Consider the following 17,234-nt stretch of genomic DNA (forward strand, 5'->3'; position numbering starts at 1 on the left):
ACCAAGACGACAAAAGCAACAAAGGACACCAACTTTTGGAAGGTAGATCAGTTCACACTCAAACAGGAATCGCCAGGTGCTCGCTATTAAAGGAGATAAGGTCGTCACTGGCCTCAGCCTTGCCGGACCCAAACGATTGCACATTCCATTTGTCGACTCCATCCACTCCCTCCAGATCATTCGCGAATGTGCTGAAGAGATCACGATTAAGCCGCTCATACTCGGAATATTCCTTGGGCCAATCCCCAAGGCGCTCAACGGCAAGTTTGAGCATATGCAAATGTTGTCGGACGTGCTTCCCTTCTTCCGCATTTTCGCCAGGGCTGGAGGAGGCCGAAGGGGACGACATGCCCGAGATCACCTCGATGTCCACATCGCTGGCAGATTCTGAGGACGGGTCAATGAACAAACGCAATGCATTCTCGTGCAGCGCGGCTGCTTTCCGATAGTACCGGTAGGCCAGCTCGCGCCGACCCTTCTGGCTTTGGTAGCCTTGAGCCACGCTGGTATACATCTGGGATAGGAGCACGGTCATCTCTACAGTACTCGGGTGGCGAGGTCCATGGACACGAGCACAGTTGTAGACAAGATCCTCTGCGAGTCGGACGGCTGCGGTGTAATCGCTGATGAGATAGCGGGTAATGACCAGCATGCGCCCGAGGGCAAGCGTATATGCATGCTGTGGCTGTGACAAAGCGTGGGCCTCCCGGCTGTTCCAGAGGGATGTGAGAACCCAGGCCAAGGTGTGGTAGTCATGTTGCTCATCGAGAATCTTGATCAAGCTATTGACGTTTTCCACATCCAGTTGTGCAAGCTCAACATTGTGATCTTTGAAATACCTCAAGGTATCACGCAGTATAGTCGCCGATACGCTCGCCATGTACTTCTTGGCCGAGACTGCTGAACGTACGTCTTTCTCTCGGCCGGCGATGAGAAGGCCCAGCTTGAACACCAGCTTGACTATCGCCTGGGACGAGTAGCCCTGGTGGGCACCAATGTATCTCGTCGCCGCCAATGCGAGGTGGCAGGCAGGCTGGTAGTCTCCGGAGTGAAGCAGCTGGGTTGCACGGTTGTAACTAGCGATAGCCACTGAACGGACAAAGTCGTGTGAGGCATGGGTGCCGAAATATTCTAGAACTGCCTCAATAAAGACCTTAGCCTGGTTAGGGTCGATATCCAGGCGGGAGCCCTCGCTGGCTAGGAAGAAGCTGGTATACCGATCCACTACCTGAGTGGCAGCGGATTGACGGCCACGGCTAAGTAAGAACGCGTGCAGGCGGGCCACCGTTGTCATCGTGTCCTTGATCTTGCTATTCTTGGAGCTGAGGGCTTCTCGGAACTGTTCGAAGTATATGTACTCTGTGGTAAGGGCGGCGTAGATTTCGTTTAAAGTAGTAGAGTTGTCTTCAGACTGCTGGATGCTGTGTTCGAGCTGAGCCAAGAAAACAAGGCTTAACCGCCCTTTTGAACTCTGGTCGAAGCCAACGGCATTGGTATCCTTAGTGATAATCTGAAGGTAGATGTCGTTTAAGAGCTCCTTGGCTTTCTGAATTTGACCGGCTGCAATGTACCCAGATGCAATGCTCTTGGCCGCCGCACTCAGTTTAATAGAGAAAGTTTCGGTCGATAGCACATGCATTGCTGCTTCATGTAGCAACGAAGCAGCTGTCTGCGACTTCCCTTGTTTGGTATAGAGTGAGACGATCTCTTCCATCTGCGAAAGGGATTCCTCGTGGGCCCATCCGTATCTGGACCGGATGGACGTCAGCCGTTGGGTGCGGATGGACAACGCCTTCTGTAGCTCCTTTGCCGACATGCTATCCACCTTTGAAGCAGTCACGGAGGCAGTCTGTTGCTCGTAGATAGTATCCAAGGTGGTGCGGATATCCTGACGGTCGATTTCAGCTTCACTGGATGTGATCTGCAAGAGTTCTTCGTAGAGTTGCACCGCTTCCGCTTCGAATTGCTTGTGCTCTTGGCAGATGTTCGCCAGCGTGTTTGTTGCCTGTATGGTAATCGACGCACTCGTGCCGAAGAGGCTAATGCACGATTTGCGATATTGCACCGTCACATCATGAATGACAGTAATGTCACTGTGAGTCTCACGCAGACAATGAACATACCGTCTGTAGATGGTCTGGACAAAGCTCGGATCGCGCAATTTCTGGCTGATCTGGGGGCTCTGCAGGGTGGCGAACAACATTCGGCAGGGCTTTAGCGCGTCCGCGTATCGATTTTGCTTCAAGAGCTCCATCGCCACGATCAAAAGTGGCTCGAAGGCATCCGGGTGACAGATTTCCGAGCCCTTGCACAGGAACTGGACGATCTGGGAATAGTAATCCACTGCGATGGGCTGCGGGCTCGTGAGCTCGGCCAGTATCCAGAGCTTTTGTATCACAGTGGGATGCTCCCCTCCGAACCGCTTGGTATAATCATGCAGTATATCCTGGTGGATTTTGACGGCTTTGTCGGTCTGGGATGTACGCTCGTATAGACGAAGGAGATTCACCGTGGCTCGCTCCAGGATCTGATCTCCGCACGCTGGCCGATCACGCCGAACTGCACTATAAAGCCGGCTCCGGATATCCTCTTCCTTGATCGGGCGACGGCGGTAGCGGTAGCAGCTAGCGAGACGCTCTGCAAGCTCAACGCAGTATTCAACATGGATTGATGGAAGGACGACGTTTTCGATCGAGGGTGCAAACATCGCTGGCCACGCATCTCTCAGCACTCGTTTCAACACCCTTGTGGCGTCATGCCACCGGTGTTGAGACAGGTACATTTCGACCAGCGTTGTGGTTGCTGTGGTAGAATCCTGGTCACTGGATGTGCTGCTATAAACTATTTCTTCGAGGGTTGACTCCGTCAACAGGGATTCCGTAGACGATGAGCGCATCACTTCTCGGGAGGTGGACTGGATGTGCTTTTCCACTTCCTTGTGGGTGGCACTCTGGCTGCTAGTACTTTGTGCGCAGTGTTTGTAGGTTTCGAGGGCCAACACAGACAGTCCCACGGACTTCATGACCTGAGCAAGCTCAAGCAAGTGGGGCATCAACGATTCGGCGCTGGGGGTGGTCATCTCGTACTCTTCCCAAAATCCGGCAAGGATAGCGGCTGCTTCATTGTCTCTCTTCCGGCCTTTAAGGTATTGAGCATACTGGAGAACGGTCTGCAGCATTGAGAGCTTGTGCTCAGTGGAGTGATCGAGCCGATATGCCTGGCTAGCTTGCTGCCATAGCTCAGCATAAGTGCATTCGGCGGCCGCTAATTGACCCTCTGCTCTCTGTCGCTCGGCTTTGGCCAGGAGAGCCTTCAGGTCAAAAGTCAATGTGATCAATTCGTCCGCTTCTATCCCATCCAAGTCCAGGATAGCGCTTGTCTCTGTCGTAGTGTGCTTCCGGCCGTGGAGGTGGACCAGCAATGACTCGTCTATCTGCCGAGATCCACTCCGCCGGATCGTACTATCGACGAAGGACCCTTCCAGAGAGGCGTTGATCTTCTGGGCCTTGTGATCCTCCTTGGCGAGAGTATAATGCTCAGATAGCTGTCTCAACGTGGACTTGACCATGTCACTTGTCGCTCCGTAGTGAACCTTCTGGCATTCCACCATTAGCTCGAGCATTTCGATACGCCGGGTCATAACTTCCGTCTTGGACTCAGTGATTTGATCAACCGTAGCTTCCAGGAAGAACTGGGTCATCTGCATAGTGATGAGATGCCGTACAGATAAGACCTTCTCGCTGATTGTTGCCGCCTCGTAGAAGATCCGACTGCTCTCGGCAGGCACGGTGTTACAGATCTGGCGGTGAAATAGCACTTGGCAGATGATGGCTTGCAGAGTGGCTGGGTGATTGTTATTTAATATTTGGCGGTACAGGGTTGTCTGGATCCCATAAATGGACCGAAGCAACGGTGTTGCCTTGCTTGCCCACACAGTCATCCCCAGGAGCGGCACAGAGGAGCTTGTAGGGAATACGGATCGCAAACTCTTGCTTGCGGTAGTAAGCTCTTGGTTGTTTGTGCACCCAAATGCAATCTTAACATAGCTTGCCCAGTAACGGAGCGCGAAGTCCAACAGGGGATGTTTCTTGAACAGGTGTTCCGTTGCCCGTCCATTCAGCGGATCCAAGGAGAGCTCATGGTTGTCGGTCGCGGTCTGTTTTGCGTACTGTAGAAGTCTCTGTGCAAAATCCACATGTCTGTCCTTGATCTCAGGCAGGAATTTGCTTTTTGAGAAGATATCGATAATAGCGGTGCGCACCTGTGCGTGCCTAAGATAGACCAAGTTGTTGTGGAAGAAGACGAGCGAGGCGACCGGTTTCAATAGGTGAGGGAGATCAACTTTGTGAGGCTCGGCGAGCGTGGCCTTGTCAGGTTGAGTGGCGAGAAGAGCAGCCAGTTCCCCTTGGGTGAGAGGGCGGTTCGCGGTGGCCAGCCAAAGCAGGATCTTCTTCGTATCCTCGCCCAGCTTGGACTGTAAGGTGTGGGAGATAAGATCGGGGATCTTATATCCTGATCGAACGATACTTTCCACAGACTTGGAAAGCGCGGCCTCATTTGGCAAGGGCTCATCGCGCACACGCTTGGCAGCCAGCTTTGCCCAAAGGAAGGAGCCATCGGATGCTTCCGTGACCCGAGCAACGGTTACCTCCTTGTCCTCGCTGGACATGTTGTTGTACACATGGCTCTGATGAAGGACTTTGCGGACGACCGCGGCAATGTCGTCGAAGATGAGGCCCAGCGTGACACGCAGCACCGTCTGGGATATGACCGACTCCATTGCCTGGGATGCGAGTATGATCAGTTTCACACTAGGTGCCTTGGATGCCGCCTCCTGGAGCCGGTGCAACAGAGCTTTCTCCCCACAGCTGGCTTCGTCGACGCCGTCGACCACTAGGACTAGCTCTCTAGTGCCCGCCGCACTGGTCTGGAGAGCACTTCCCAGGGCATTCCATAGGAGATCGTCGTACGACTCTTCGTTTACAGTCCACTTGCTCTGGTTGTAAGCGTCGGCCAAGATTTGGTACAGCTGCAGGTTTCCAATGCGCTTGTTAAACATTTGCGACATGATCGTCTTGGCAACGGCGCCCGGGGTGGTGTTTGCGGGGATCCGACCATCTGCACAGCTGGTTAGGGGAGTAAAGAGGTGGGGTTAAGGACATCAAGACTGACTGATGGGGGCCAATATGGACATATATCTTGTCCCTCCTACAGAATATTGCAGATAATCGTTGATCACAGTCGACAAAACCGTCTTGCCGGAGCCCGTCTTGCCGGTGATGGAGAGCACCTGCTGCTCGCCTTTTAAGAAGCGCATCAGGTATGGCTTCACCCACATGCAGGTGGCCTCCTCGCGCTCCTGAGCCGAGGGAGCTGCGGCTTCAGTGACGTGCGCAACCACGGGGTCTTCGGGCTGCAACCAGTCTCTAAGGGCATTGATTCCGACGGCTATTATGATATTGTCAGAATGGACTAGATGACTTTTTGAGGGCTGGGGAATGACTCTACCTTTATCGCTATCAAGGCCCTCTCGCGTCAATTGATGACGCCACATAAGTTCCGAAACGTGTTCACAACGACTACGAAAACTGTCGATCGGACCGGGAAAGGTACTGTAGATATCAATCGATACCAATTCCGAGGCAAGTAATGACCGATGGAAGTGCCGGGCCACGCAGACGACAAGAGTGACCAGATCCGCCAACGCAAGAATGAGCTGGTCCTTGATATCTGAAGAGACCACAAAGAGCTCCGCACGATCGAGCAGGTTGCCGAGACCGGCAGAGCAGCGGTAGAAGAATCCAAATAGGTCCATAAGGGCAGGCGCGTTTTCCTCGCCCAACTGCGCGTTTGCTGTTAGCGAAACAACTCAATGGGTTTATGGCCAGGGCTTTTGCTCACCTCCAGCAGGCTCGCACAGTAGCCATACGATAATTGGGCAGCGAGGTGGCTGTCGCCCGCAAATTGCTCGATTCCTATATCGAAGGAATGCACGCGCTCGATGAACAGGGCCGCCCACACAAGGGCCTTGTCGTATCGGCTCCCTTCCGGCGGCAGCTTCCTCATCCTTTCGCACCGGATCCACTCCAACAGGCTAGCATAGTCGGTATCTGACACCCGGGAGCCAGCAAGGTCATCGCTGCCCCGACGCGCAAGCGAGTTAACTACATCGGCGAGTGTGGTATCTTCTCCACTGAGTTCCCTAGTAGTTTGCTGGTATTGATGACGGAAGCTCTTCTCCTTGGTCATGGTCGCGTGCTGCTCTGGCAGATCCGAAGTCGGCCGCAGACCAAGAAGAGAAGTAGGAACGTGAGGTAGACCATGGGGCGCTGAGGCCATGTTTGCGTGATTTACTTTCGTATAATCGAAGATATCAGGAATTATGATAATCGAAGATATCAGGAATTATGACATTAGCTACCCTCCGTTATATGATGAGGAGGGCCTTTTGGGTCCGGACTGGAGAAGAAGCTTCTCTCCCTTATACTCTTACTCTCCCCCTCTCTCTCCCATAATACTGTGTCATCCTATGCTACAAAGTCCACGACGTCAATATGGGGCAGCAGTAACTCAGCATGGCCGTCGAGCCGAGCTGAGAGCAATAACATGTCTATGGTAAGATCGTCATTTTCGCCACGATAATAACATCATTCGGCACCGGCCGCGCGACTCCCTATGGGTCACTAGGAGCTTTTCAGGCGATCCAATCATATACATGACCAGAAATAGATGTAAATATAGTGGAGTGCGAATCACTAAAATAGGTATATAGCCGAAGACCCTCGTTCCTAGCAAAAACAAGCATGTCGGTTTATCCGCCGAGTTCCGAAAGTTACTTTGTTCTGTTGGGATGCAATGGCATACCTAGGCAGATCCAGGATGATGTGATGTCTAGGTCGATTCCATGTCGAATACTTGAGATCTAATCGGTACCGTAAATGATCTACCGGCATCTACCTTGGTACATGTACCCACGGTATACCTAGATACTTGGAAAGGTATTCCAGTCAGCCATGGGTATGTAATTAAGGTTGTACTGGCTTCAAACATCAGCCAGCCACGAGTAACTAAGGTTGTGTTCCAAGGTTGATTTCATGGGGTATGCTCCACTCTCCGCCATAAGCTCATTTCCGGTTTCTACACATACCGATGGACTCATATGAGGACACAATTACCTTCCAAGGTTGCTTCGTACGTGTAATGTCCAATTATCAAAATTCCAGCTCATCACGGTTAAGTACATGTCACAACAAAGATTACGGGTGCAGGGTTACGAAACGGTCTATAGTGATGAGCTTCATTTGGTACACTCGAGTCACATTTCAGATCTAGAAGTGGCAGACAACTGGTAATGTGTAGTAGAATTTGAATTACACCCATCTCATGTAATAGTTCGGCATCATGGTTCCAGGCCAACCAAACAATCCTCAGGATTCTGCCACGGTTCGCTTGACTGTGATTTCTAGTACTTCCGCGCCTTCAGGCAAGTCGGCCCCATCGTCATTCTGGTCGAAGAATAGCCTCCAAAGACCATGGACATTCTCCAAACCCAGCTCCTCAGCTACCTTCTCGTCGCCCGGAAGCCGCACGGCCATCCAACCTTCCCAGCCCTGTAGTGTGATCCGTTCTTCATCTTGTGTCCAATCGAAAGGGCCACAGATGTTTCCTTCACTATCCTGTTTCCCTCCCCATCGCAGCTCATGAGTCTGCGGATCAAGATAAACCCAGCGGAGAGTTGGAGGTGTTTCGCCTGTGATGGTGACAAACCCCGATGTGTTACCAGGGGAAAAGTCAGGGTGTCGGTAGAAGCTACCATTTAGAGGAACAAGCTGCGGACTGGCAGATTTGGTGATGTAGATCTATATTATGGTTAATTATAAGCCAGACTCGATTTGAGGTGGCCTATATGTAAGGGGGAAAATACAGGTCAATCGGTCATAAGGGAACTGACGTGCCTTTTTATCCGCGCCCAAGTATACTTTCGCATTATGGATTGCCGATCTCTGCTGCGATGATCCATCCAAAGGCATGCATTGTACTAAAAGATGACAGCGCTGTTGCCGTGCACTCTCCCGCCTGCGCTCTTCATGGTCCCGGGTGCCCTTGGAAGCCTCATTGACCCCAATGATGGTTGGGACCATCGCTGTCATCAGGAAAATGCCGAATACCATCGTAGTGCAGGATATTATGCATTAAGCATGAGATTGGTTGTACTCATAAATTATTGCTGGCCTTTCCAATAAATCTCCAGCAATGTAACCTGTGTGGCTCAATACAAAGCCTAGTATGAAATTGGGTCCATGTCGTCCACATACCTGTTGTGAGACAGATCCTAAAACCCCGATTTGATTGACGTAAGAAGCATTAAGGTTCATTTTACAGTTTGATAGTGGCAACTATTCTTGTTCCAGTGTCTACCTAGGTAGTCGTCAACTGCCTGCCTGCCTACCAGGGTAGATGCGTCACTCGAAAACATCTTTCCGCAAACGGCTAATTGGGTATTTTGGTTCTGACAGCTGAAGAAACCATGGATCTGTGGTCACAACACTTACAATAAAGATTATGACTTTTATTGTTTCTAAAATGTAGCATTTTAGTTCGTGGACTACTGGTTATTGTCATTGACTCGCCGCATTCATCATATGTTGTAGTGGAGGGAGATAGCGGTACATCCCACATAGGTATTTATATACCGCGCGAATTTTCTGCTCCGAAATTCTAATGCGCAAATAATAATTGTATGGGTAATTCTTTTACTACAACCCAGTCAGTGAGTTTTGTCTTCAGCATCCATGATTAACAGAAAACACCTAATGACTTTCTTCCAGGATTTCCCCCAGACAAACAGACTACGAGCACGAAGATGGAGCCTACGCCAGCATTGAGGTATATTAAAGCCCAGCTCATATTCTATACCCTCATATTACTATTCTATATGCAACAAGACCCCTCCTCCCAAGTCGGAAAGGCTAACCCGAGATTCGATCCGTGCAGTAGCGCGCCTACCCCTGGCAGAGGAAAGCGTAAGACCCGCGAGGGATCGGAAAGTTCATCTCCTGGTGACCCTATTGAGAGTCTGGTGGATCCCGAGGTAATGGCTAAAGCGGGTCCCCTGGTTGGACCTGGCGCCGCTCGCGAACTGGACAAAAGACAACGAGAGCAAAGCGGAAATCAGGAGGAAGAGAAGGGCAGCCTGAACATCAAGATTCATCTGGACTTGCATGCCAAAGTGAGATTGGACTTAGAGGCTGACTTATATGGAGATATTGTGATTGGTTTACTGTGACAGGGAGGGTTGCGGTTGTTACCTATCAATGTTGCTGGAAATGAGAGAATACATAAGGATTTCTTACAGTACTCCAATTGCCGCTTATTATTCTTTGTCGGATCACTATCAGAAGCAAGAAAATATCTAGTCTTCTTAGTTTCTCAATGAGGTCAAGAGTTTGCCTCAAAATTGTACCATCTCGCTCCTGACGGACACCAGGAATCTCCAGCATAAACAAGCAGATGAGTCCATTATTTCGAATTCCAGTGCGTGCTGTCATTGTCAAGTCTCTGAAGGAAATGCTGATGTCTCGAGCATAATCACAGTGCCGGCAGTTACAAGGCAAGTACTTAGGTAGGTACAATATCGGAAGTCGGCAACAGAACGCCATTCTTTTTGAAAGAAAAAGTAGTTCTGCATCCACCCAAAACAGCTGCTTGCTTAGCTCTAGGATGTCACTACCTATCGGATCGTTTGTTTCTCCCCCGATGTGTTGCCGTGCTACGTAGGACTGAAGATTTTAGGACTTTGGGACACTCTCTGACCTCATTCTCATTGTGCTACTACAAATTCTCTAGTATAAATCGGCTGTCTGGTAATAATTGCCTGATTTCATATCAGAAGCCACTTCCCCGAAGCACATAATGGAGTCTCCCGAAATACTTTCTGGTTCTCTTTCGATTACCCACTGGCTAATATGCATTCTTGGCGCTGCCATCCTGGTAGGTACAACAATTCCCCTCATATGGTGCTGGGATGTTACTCTCTTACTGAAGTGAGGTATTTAGAACAACTTCTATCGTAGACTCACAAATCCTCTGTCTCATATACCCGGGCCCGAGATATCGAAATGGACAGAAGCCATTCATACATACAATTGGTTTAGGGGAAGGACACCGATGTATGTTCATCAGCTTCATGAAAAATATGGTATATATTGCTGGCAGTTAGTGTCATCGAAAGAAAACACCTAATATCGAGATAGGCCCCGTTGTACGAATCAGCCCAGATCAAGTCGATATCTGCGACACAAGCGCCGTGAAAGAGATCCACAAAACGAATAGTCGCTTCGCTAAAACTGCCTTCTATCGCAAGCTGTCCGTGGGCAATGTGCCCACCACGTTTTCAACCACTGACAGACATTTCCATACCCACCGGCGGCGTCTTTTAGCATCGCCTATCTCTGACTCGTCGTTGGCTCGCCTTGAGCCACTAATAGCCAATCGTGTCCGTATGGCTGTCAACAAAATCACAATGGACCTGACGGCTCATGGTACTACTGATGTGTTCAAATGGTGGCTGTTTATGGCCACGGACATCATTGGCGAACTTACGTTTGGCGACTCGTTTCGAATGCTTGAGATCGGCAAGGTGTGTGGAGGGCACGAGCTCGAGAAAAGACTATCTATACTAATAACAGTTATAGAAAACTCAATACAGCCTTGACATGGAAAGACTGATATCACTGCAACCCTATCGAATGAAGTACCCGTTTCTAGTGAAGATTGCAAGGTATGTTCCACTGCCGGCTATTAAGGACACGGCGAGAGCAGAGGGCAGACTCCAGACGTATGCCATGCAGTCCGTTGATCGCTACAAGAAACTCATCTCTCAAAACCCGTCCAACCCAAAGCAAACCCTGTTCACGAAACTGTTTGATGAAAAGAGTGGCATGTCGTACTCGGATATTATACAGGAGGCTCGAGGATATATCGTTGCAGGAAGTGATACTACAGCTGTCACATTGACCTATCTTACGTATTCCGTGTGTCGGGATAACCGAGTGCGAGAGAAGCTTGTTGCCGAATTGGCTACTATTCCGGAGCCTGTCACGGACAAAAGCCTCAGAGACCTACCATACCTCAATCAGGTTATCAACGAGACTTTGAGGTTATATACCGCTGTTCCGTTCGGCTTACCTCGACTAGTACCACCAGAAGGTGCTCGGTTCAATGGGTATCATGTACCAGGAGGGACCACAGTTTCAACCCAGGCCTATAGTCTTCATCGAGACCATGCCATCTTTCCAGACCCGGATAAGTGAGTATACTCCTTGATGGTGTTGACACTGGAGAATTAAACATGATAATAGTTTCAACCCCGAGAGGTGGGAGAATACCACAAAAGAAATGAAGGATGCTTCTTTGCCATTTGGTGGTGGATCAAGGAGTAAGTCCCTTGAGGTTGCCCACGGATTGAATCACCAATAGAGCTAATTCTTATAGTCTGTTTGGGTATACACCTAGCTCGAATGGAGCTCCGTCTAGCCACGGCACTTTTCTTCCGAGCCCTACCCAATGCTCGACCTTCTAAGAAAGAAGGCATGACAGCTAACGACATGGAGATGCAATCCTTCTTCTTAATGGCACCGCAAGGCCATCGCTGCATTATCGAGACATGATGTCTATTCAGCATAACCTTTGAATCATTGCAACCTTCAATCTCTGATTAGGGTCTTCTCACGGAGTAGGTCCACAGGGAAACCTGTTGTTCGAGGGTGTGGTTGGTATTTACAGCCGGTTATCATAGCAGTATTTAAGGGAGATTGTGGAGCTTGTATTTCATAAGGCCAAATGAGCACCAACTTTCTCGATATGGTATTAAGATGTTGCTCCACATATAATATCGTGCAAAGATACCGCACCTAATATTATGTATCAATTTTCTTAAGAAAATTTTGCTGTGGGATGTGTACGGGGTACTTTTGCAAAAATTTACCGGAGATTATAAATTACAGGACATGCACTATGCCCTACCGGGTAAGCTCAGTCCGTAGCCACACCTTATTGGAGCGTTTGACAGAAGCTCGGCCGATCCCGCAAATTTACCGAATGAACTTTCCGAAAATCTCGAATATGCTCCCGTATAACATATATTGGACAGAGATGAGAGGGTAAACTGCCCGGTTCCCTGCTAGTGATGTCGTTCGACTTGTGTTCATCCTCAGCATTTTATCTCTGTAGTGACCGACATTATCTTTCAGACATATACTAGTGATGTATGTTGGGCCGCTACTGTTTATTTTTTACTACCTACGTAGGATGCTTGGAGGTTGGCGACTCTACGCTCCATGTATACTACCTATATTGTACGCAGTACAGAGTAGTAACTTGTACACGAAGAAGTGTTATGGCAGACAGGCAGACAGATGCCTGGTCTGTCAGGTGTCAGGCCTCACATGTTTGCTACCTAGGTAGCTAGTATATTAGCTAGTCTCACCCAGGGAGAGAATCCAACTTCTTCTCTCTCTTGAATGGCATGCTCGCAGGGTCGCAGGGTAAACCTCGCAGGGTAAACCTCGCAGGGCTTTTAGATCTGGTATTTCTCTCTCTCCCCCTTGGCCTCTGCCAGATCAAGAAGTTTTGGAAATTTCTCTTTCTTTGCTTTCCCTCTCAGTTCCCCCACACCAGATCACAATATAAACTGCACCAAAACCCCTGGCGTCGCCAGGGCGTGTGGCATGTTAGCGGGGACCCTTCTTATACGAGTGGGTGGTCTCAGGATACGGATAATGCCGATCACATCCGATTAAGGACTACCATGAAGTCCCCACTGCCTGCGATCCGGTAAACAACTTCCACAATTTACTTGCCTAGGTAGCTGGTCATGCGTAGATTAGCATAAGATTCCATTCCGACGTCAGCTATAAAGTGAATGTATGTGATACTATCGTTGTTTCCCTCCGTATTCCCTACCTAGGTACATATGTAAGTATCTATGTTGTACATGTAATAATGCAGATCAATTGGAAATGGCCCCCAACTCACTTTTCACCTTTTGTATCCGCTAGTAAGAGACACACAGCCCCCCTTTTCCCGTCGTTTATGGAAGACGGGATTGGTGCAGGCCTCCAGCCTTGGACCAGCTTAATATAAGCACCAAATGCCCCCGCGGTTCAGCCCCAGTTGTCTCCGGACCTTACTTTGACTCTCTCCGGTTTTTCCATTCCTTCAATTATCTTAATTGATCCTGGTACACGTGACAGATCCAATGTCTGATATGTTAAGTAGCCCATTTGGGCTCTCCGTCCGCAGAAACGGCTCCTGTGTCGCAACAGAACAAGACTGCGGCGGAACATGGTCATCCTTCCGCGCCTGTTGTCCTGGTGGCACGAAATGCCCAACCGGCCAGGAAAATGTGAAATGCTGCCCGTCGGACGCAGACTGCACCGAGTTGCTCGATCACACACATTGCGCAAACAGCAGTGCAAATGTCTATAAGGCCAATGATTATTTTTGCTGCGCTGCTGGCATGCAGGCTTTCCAGAAAGAGAATGGATTTGTCGGCTGCACAGAGGATACATCCACCCTGGATAAAAGTTTAACTCTCCTGAAAATTCGGTATCATGGTATGTGAAGCTTTTGCCTGAACATTTACTACACAGTCATGGATTTGAACTGACTTTCCAATCCCCTATCTGCAGGCACTACCTCAACATCCATGCCCTCGTCAACAACATCCTCCACCACGGCCATTACCGACCCTGCAGCAGGGCCCACCACTGAAAGCCCATCTGAGAATTATTCTCCGTCATCCAATACTGGGGCCATTGCTGGCGGCGTTGTTGGCGGAGTAGCTGGGTTGGCCATCCTGGCTGGTCTGCTCTGGTTTTTACTTCGTCGCCGCAACAGGGCAAAACAGAGCATAGAAACACATACGGACCCAAGTCCTCTAATGTCCAGTGTTCCCGGATCAAGCGTGGTCGGGTCAAGCGTCCCTGGATCGAGTGTCCCTGGATCGAACATCGTCGAGTACTACAATAAGGAACCCCAATCACCGCAAGAACTTGCTGGCACTAAGGAGCCCTTACCGCCACAAGAGCTTGCTGGTCGAGACGAAAATATGGTGCATGAATTACCATCCCAGACGACATATCGGTGATGGCGTGTATAGTGTCTAGTTGGAGCAAATACCCGAGAGAAAGTCCCATACTCTCTCACTTCTTTTATGTTATAGATAAGTAATACAACAATCTCTTTCGAGTATAGAGCAAGACAAAATAAGGCGACACTTCTTCTTGAACCTACATGCTACCAGGGATATGGATGAGGAAGAAACTCTTGGTATTCAAACTAGCAAAGCAGGGCTCTTTATAAAGGCCTGAGCTAACAAAGGACTAGCAAGCTAGTAAAGAAAAGGCTCAGTCTGCGCAGGAACATCCCATCTAGGGGGATCCTCCTCCGATATTACCTGACATTGTTTATGCCAACCAGATCCAAAATTATAGACCGAAAAATCGGCCTGTTGCTTCTCACATCTCGCTGTCAACATAACTTCCATCCGCGGCTAGCGTGGCATAGTAAAGATCTGTCTCGCCGCAGATTACCATTTTACCTTGCCCAGCGAAGTTGAAATTCGCCGTACCAGATGGAACATAGATCTTGCCGATGAGCTTGCCGGATCGGTTCCAGACATGGACACCATCACCACAGCCAGCGTATACATTACCCTTTGAGTCGCAGTGGATCCCTTTTAAGACATTAGCCTCAACCATGAAGTGCAGCTTGTTTGACTTACCATCAGGTGCACCAGAGTGAACAAAGGCAAAGGTCTTGCGGTTCTCGAGTGTACCATCGTCTTTCACATCAAATCGGTAGCTATAAAACGCAGTCGATAATCAGCTTCAAGGGACGAAGGGAACATTAGAAACGACAGCACACAGCACATACACAGAGGCAGGGCGGGTAAAGTTAAGGCCGAAGAAGCCGCTATCAATGCCGGTATCGGCGACATATGCGTGCTTGCCATCCGGAGAGAAGGTCAAGCCTGTGGCAATGTTAGTCGCACTTTCCTTTTTGAGACTGTACACATTATTGATCTCCTACCATTGGGATGATCAAACCCATCTGCGACAACTGTCACGGCACCTGTCACGGGATTGAACCGGTAGACTTGATCCTGCAGACCGGGCGCAGGGCGGAAGTCCTGTACATAGCCATAGATGGTGTCTGTGAAGTAGATATCTTTGTTTTTCGGGTGGATGGCTACATCGTTCAAGGAGTTGAACTGTCGGCCGAAGTAGTTGTTGAGGATAACTGTAGACCATCTTGTCAGCCCCCGAAATTCAAAGGGCTAGTGTGTACTGACCTGTGGTGTTGAATGGCTCCTTTGGGTTCATAACCCACAAAGCAGGAGGTACATTGTCACCTTGACCCTCACCAGCATATAGGATCTGTCCCCGGTAATTAGTGGCCCCTGGAGCACAGTCAGTCGTCCGTGACCCCTAAAAAAGAGCTGATTGCCTACCATTGGGATTGATAACCTGCGGCGATGAATCAACGACGGCTACATTAACAAGGCCCACGGCATCTGACTTGTCGGAGACAGCTGCTGCTTCCGCAAGAGAAATCTTCTGAATAATAGCCGACTTCTCAAGACCGGTGCTGGCGTTCTTAGCGCCTGCATTTTGGACGAAAAAGACCTCATCCGTTCCCTTGGACCTGGAAACTAAAGTCAGATTCTCGCTATTCTTGGCTTATACTTGATTTGCGTGCTGGGTACCTACCAAACGACCGCCTCGTGGTATAGGGGGTCCTTTGGGGAGTGGGCGATCCGGGTCAGAGTTGGAGTTTCTCCGATGATCTTCAGAAATTCCTTGTCGTACACATGGAAAGGCTTCTGGGAGAGACTGTCTCCTGTCGAACCTGGAGGGACAAATGGCTATGCATATGTCAGTAAGAGACGCCGCTGGAAACCGCAAACGAGGAATCACATACACTCTTCGCATTGAACTCAGCCGGGGGCTGAGTCGCGGGTAGGACATTGAAGGCTCTTTGGTCAATCAATTGTGCTTGAGGAGGAATTTCGCTCGAGCTGACTGGTGCTAGGAAGGACCCAAGGAGCAGTAGCGTAGCTACTGAGGAAAGTTGAGGAGTCATTTTGATGCAGCACTCCAAGTACGTGGAACAATCCTCGAGGAAAGATTGGGGGTTTATCTCAGGGGATTGGAGAAGTGGAGATAGACCCCTCCTGTTTTCTTTTTCTGGGGATGATAGACAGAATTTCTCCGGAATTTCTGCGGAATTTCAGTCAAAGCTATGGCATCTCTCAATTATCGGAGTTGTGCCGAATCTATGCCGCTTTTTGACGTCAGTGCCGGAGCACCGGTGAACTTGGCTTTTTGCTAAAACATGGGATTAATTTGCAATTTAGTGAGGAATTCTGTACCTAGTGCTCCGACTATTACAGATCTGTTGGATCATCATCAGATGGACATTAGAGATTCGCGAATAAAATTCTAGTGGCCTGCAGCCATTTCTACAATATGATTGGTCCTTAACGTTAGGAAATCACGTGGAAACAACCCACGATAATGTCCTCACGTGATAATCGTTACCAGAGCAAGAGCACTTCTTGAAGATTCGGCTCTACCCAAAGACCTCAACAGATCGCCCACGAAGATGAATCCGGGAAACTGGATCATCCCGCAGCAGGAGTCTCATCAGTAAGGAACCAATACCTTTGTCCCGATCAATCTATCAAATTTTAGGGTATACGGCTGCAGAACGGCTGCCGAGCCTGTCGTTGAGGTAAATCTGATAGAGATGGTCTACAGGAATGGTAGATATCTCTGGAAAATGTGATAAATGCGTGGAGAAGAGAAGAAACTATCTGGACCTGAGCTAGCTAAGTGTGCAGGAGCAAGGAAAGTCACGTGACTTCCAACAAAATCATACCTCTGTTTTTGCTTCATCCTCACTCTTGATGGCGGAAAGAAGCTATGCAGGGAAATATGAAGCACAGAGGAAAATGATGAATGGACTCTGGAGAGGGAAAAGGAAGAAGAGAGAGGGAAGCTATCTAACATACATGAGGGAAGTCCTGGGGGATGGGGTGTCGCGTGGTAATCACGTGACATCTCCAACAACTCTGTCCGATACTTGCTTGCATCTCTTCAAGTGGGTTTGATGCTCTCTGCATCCTTTCTAGCGGACTGATTTCTTTTGCTCGTAAACCAGCGGTAACG

General features: G+C 49.4%; 6 protein-coding genes across 6 annotated transcripts; 3 read left to right on the plus strand and 3 right to left on the minus strand.

The window, feature by feature from the left end:
• Window positions 1-58: 58 nt before the first annotated feature.
• N7489_005253 (uncharacterized protein) lies at window positions 59-6,339 on the minus strand (the record flags this gene model as incomplete). The annotated part of the gene is made up of 4 exons (XM_056711005.1): window positions 59-5,118; window positions 5,173-5,448; window positions 5,509-5,842; window positions 5,902-6,339. 4 exons carry the CDS (start codon window positions 6,337-6,339, stop codon window positions 59-61), a joined length of 6,108 nt encoding a protein of 2,035 aa, XP_056569426.1.
• A 1,088-nt stretch (window positions 6,340-7,427) lies between these two features.
• On the minus strand, window positions 7,428-8,171 carry N7489_005254 (uncharacterized protein; the record flags this gene model as incomplete). The annotated part of the gene is made up of 2 exons (XM_056711006.1): window positions 7,428-7,859; window positions 7,980-8,171. 2 exons carry the CDS (start codon window positions 8,169-8,171, stop codon window positions 7,428-7,430), a joined length of 624 nt encoding a protein of 207 aa, XP_056569427.1.
• A 764-nt stretch (window positions 8,172-8,935) lies between these two features.
• On the plus strand, window positions 8,936-9,286 carry N7489_005255 (uncharacterized protein; the record flags this gene model as incomplete). The annotated part of the gene is made up of 1 exon (XM_056711007.1): window positions 8,936-9,286. The coding sequence occupies one exon, from the start codon at window positions 8,936-8,938 to the stop codon at window positions 9,284-9,286; it is 351 nt and encodes a 116-aa protein (XP_056569428.1).
• Window positions 9,287-10,501: 1,215 nt separating this feature from the next.
• On the plus strand, window positions 10,502-11,669 carry N7489_005256 (uncharacterized protein; the record flags this gene model as incomplete). Its single annotated transcript, XM_056711008.1, has 4 exons — window positions 10,502-10,639; window positions 10,695-11,308; window positions 11,361-11,437; window positions 11,494-11,669. The coding sequence occupies 4 exons, from the start codon at window positions 10,502-10,504 to the stop codon at window positions 11,667-11,669; spliced, it is 1,005 nt and encodes a 334-aa protein (XP_056569429.1).
• Window positions 11,670-13,258: 1,589 nt separating this feature from the next.
• Window positions 13,259-14,149, plus strand: N7489_005257 (uncharacterized protein; the record flags this gene model as incomplete). The annotated part of the gene is made up of 2 exons (XM_056711009.1): window positions 13,259-13,616; window positions 13,692-14,149. 2 exons carry the CDS (start codon window positions 13,259-13,261, stop codon window positions 14,147-14,149), a joined length of 816 nt encoding a protein of 271 aa, XP_056569430.1.
• Window positions 14,150-14,519: 370 nt separating this feature from the next.
• On the minus strand, window positions 14,520-16,146 carry N7489_005258 (uncharacterized protein; the record flags this gene model as incomplete). The annotated part of the gene is made up of 8 exons (XM_056711010.1): window positions 14,520-14,737; window positions 14,786-14,865; window positions 14,938-15,034; window positions 15,094-15,303; window positions 15,356-15,463; window positions 15,515-15,708; window positions 15,774-15,928; window positions 15,985-16,146. 8 exons carry the CDS (start codon window positions 16,144-16,146, stop codon window positions 14,520-14,522), a joined length of 1,224 nt encoding a protein of 407 aa, XP_056569431.1.
• Window positions 16,147-17,234: the final 1,088 nt, after the last annotated feature.

Source organism: Penicillium chrysogenum (genome assembly GCF_028827035.1).
Source record: "Penicillium chrysogenum strain IBT 35668 chromosome Unknown utg000002l_segment0_segment0, whole genome shotgun sequence".
NCBI lineage: Eukaryota > Fungi > Ascomycota > Eurotiomycetes > Eurotiales > Aspergillaceae > Penicillium > Penicillium chrysogenum.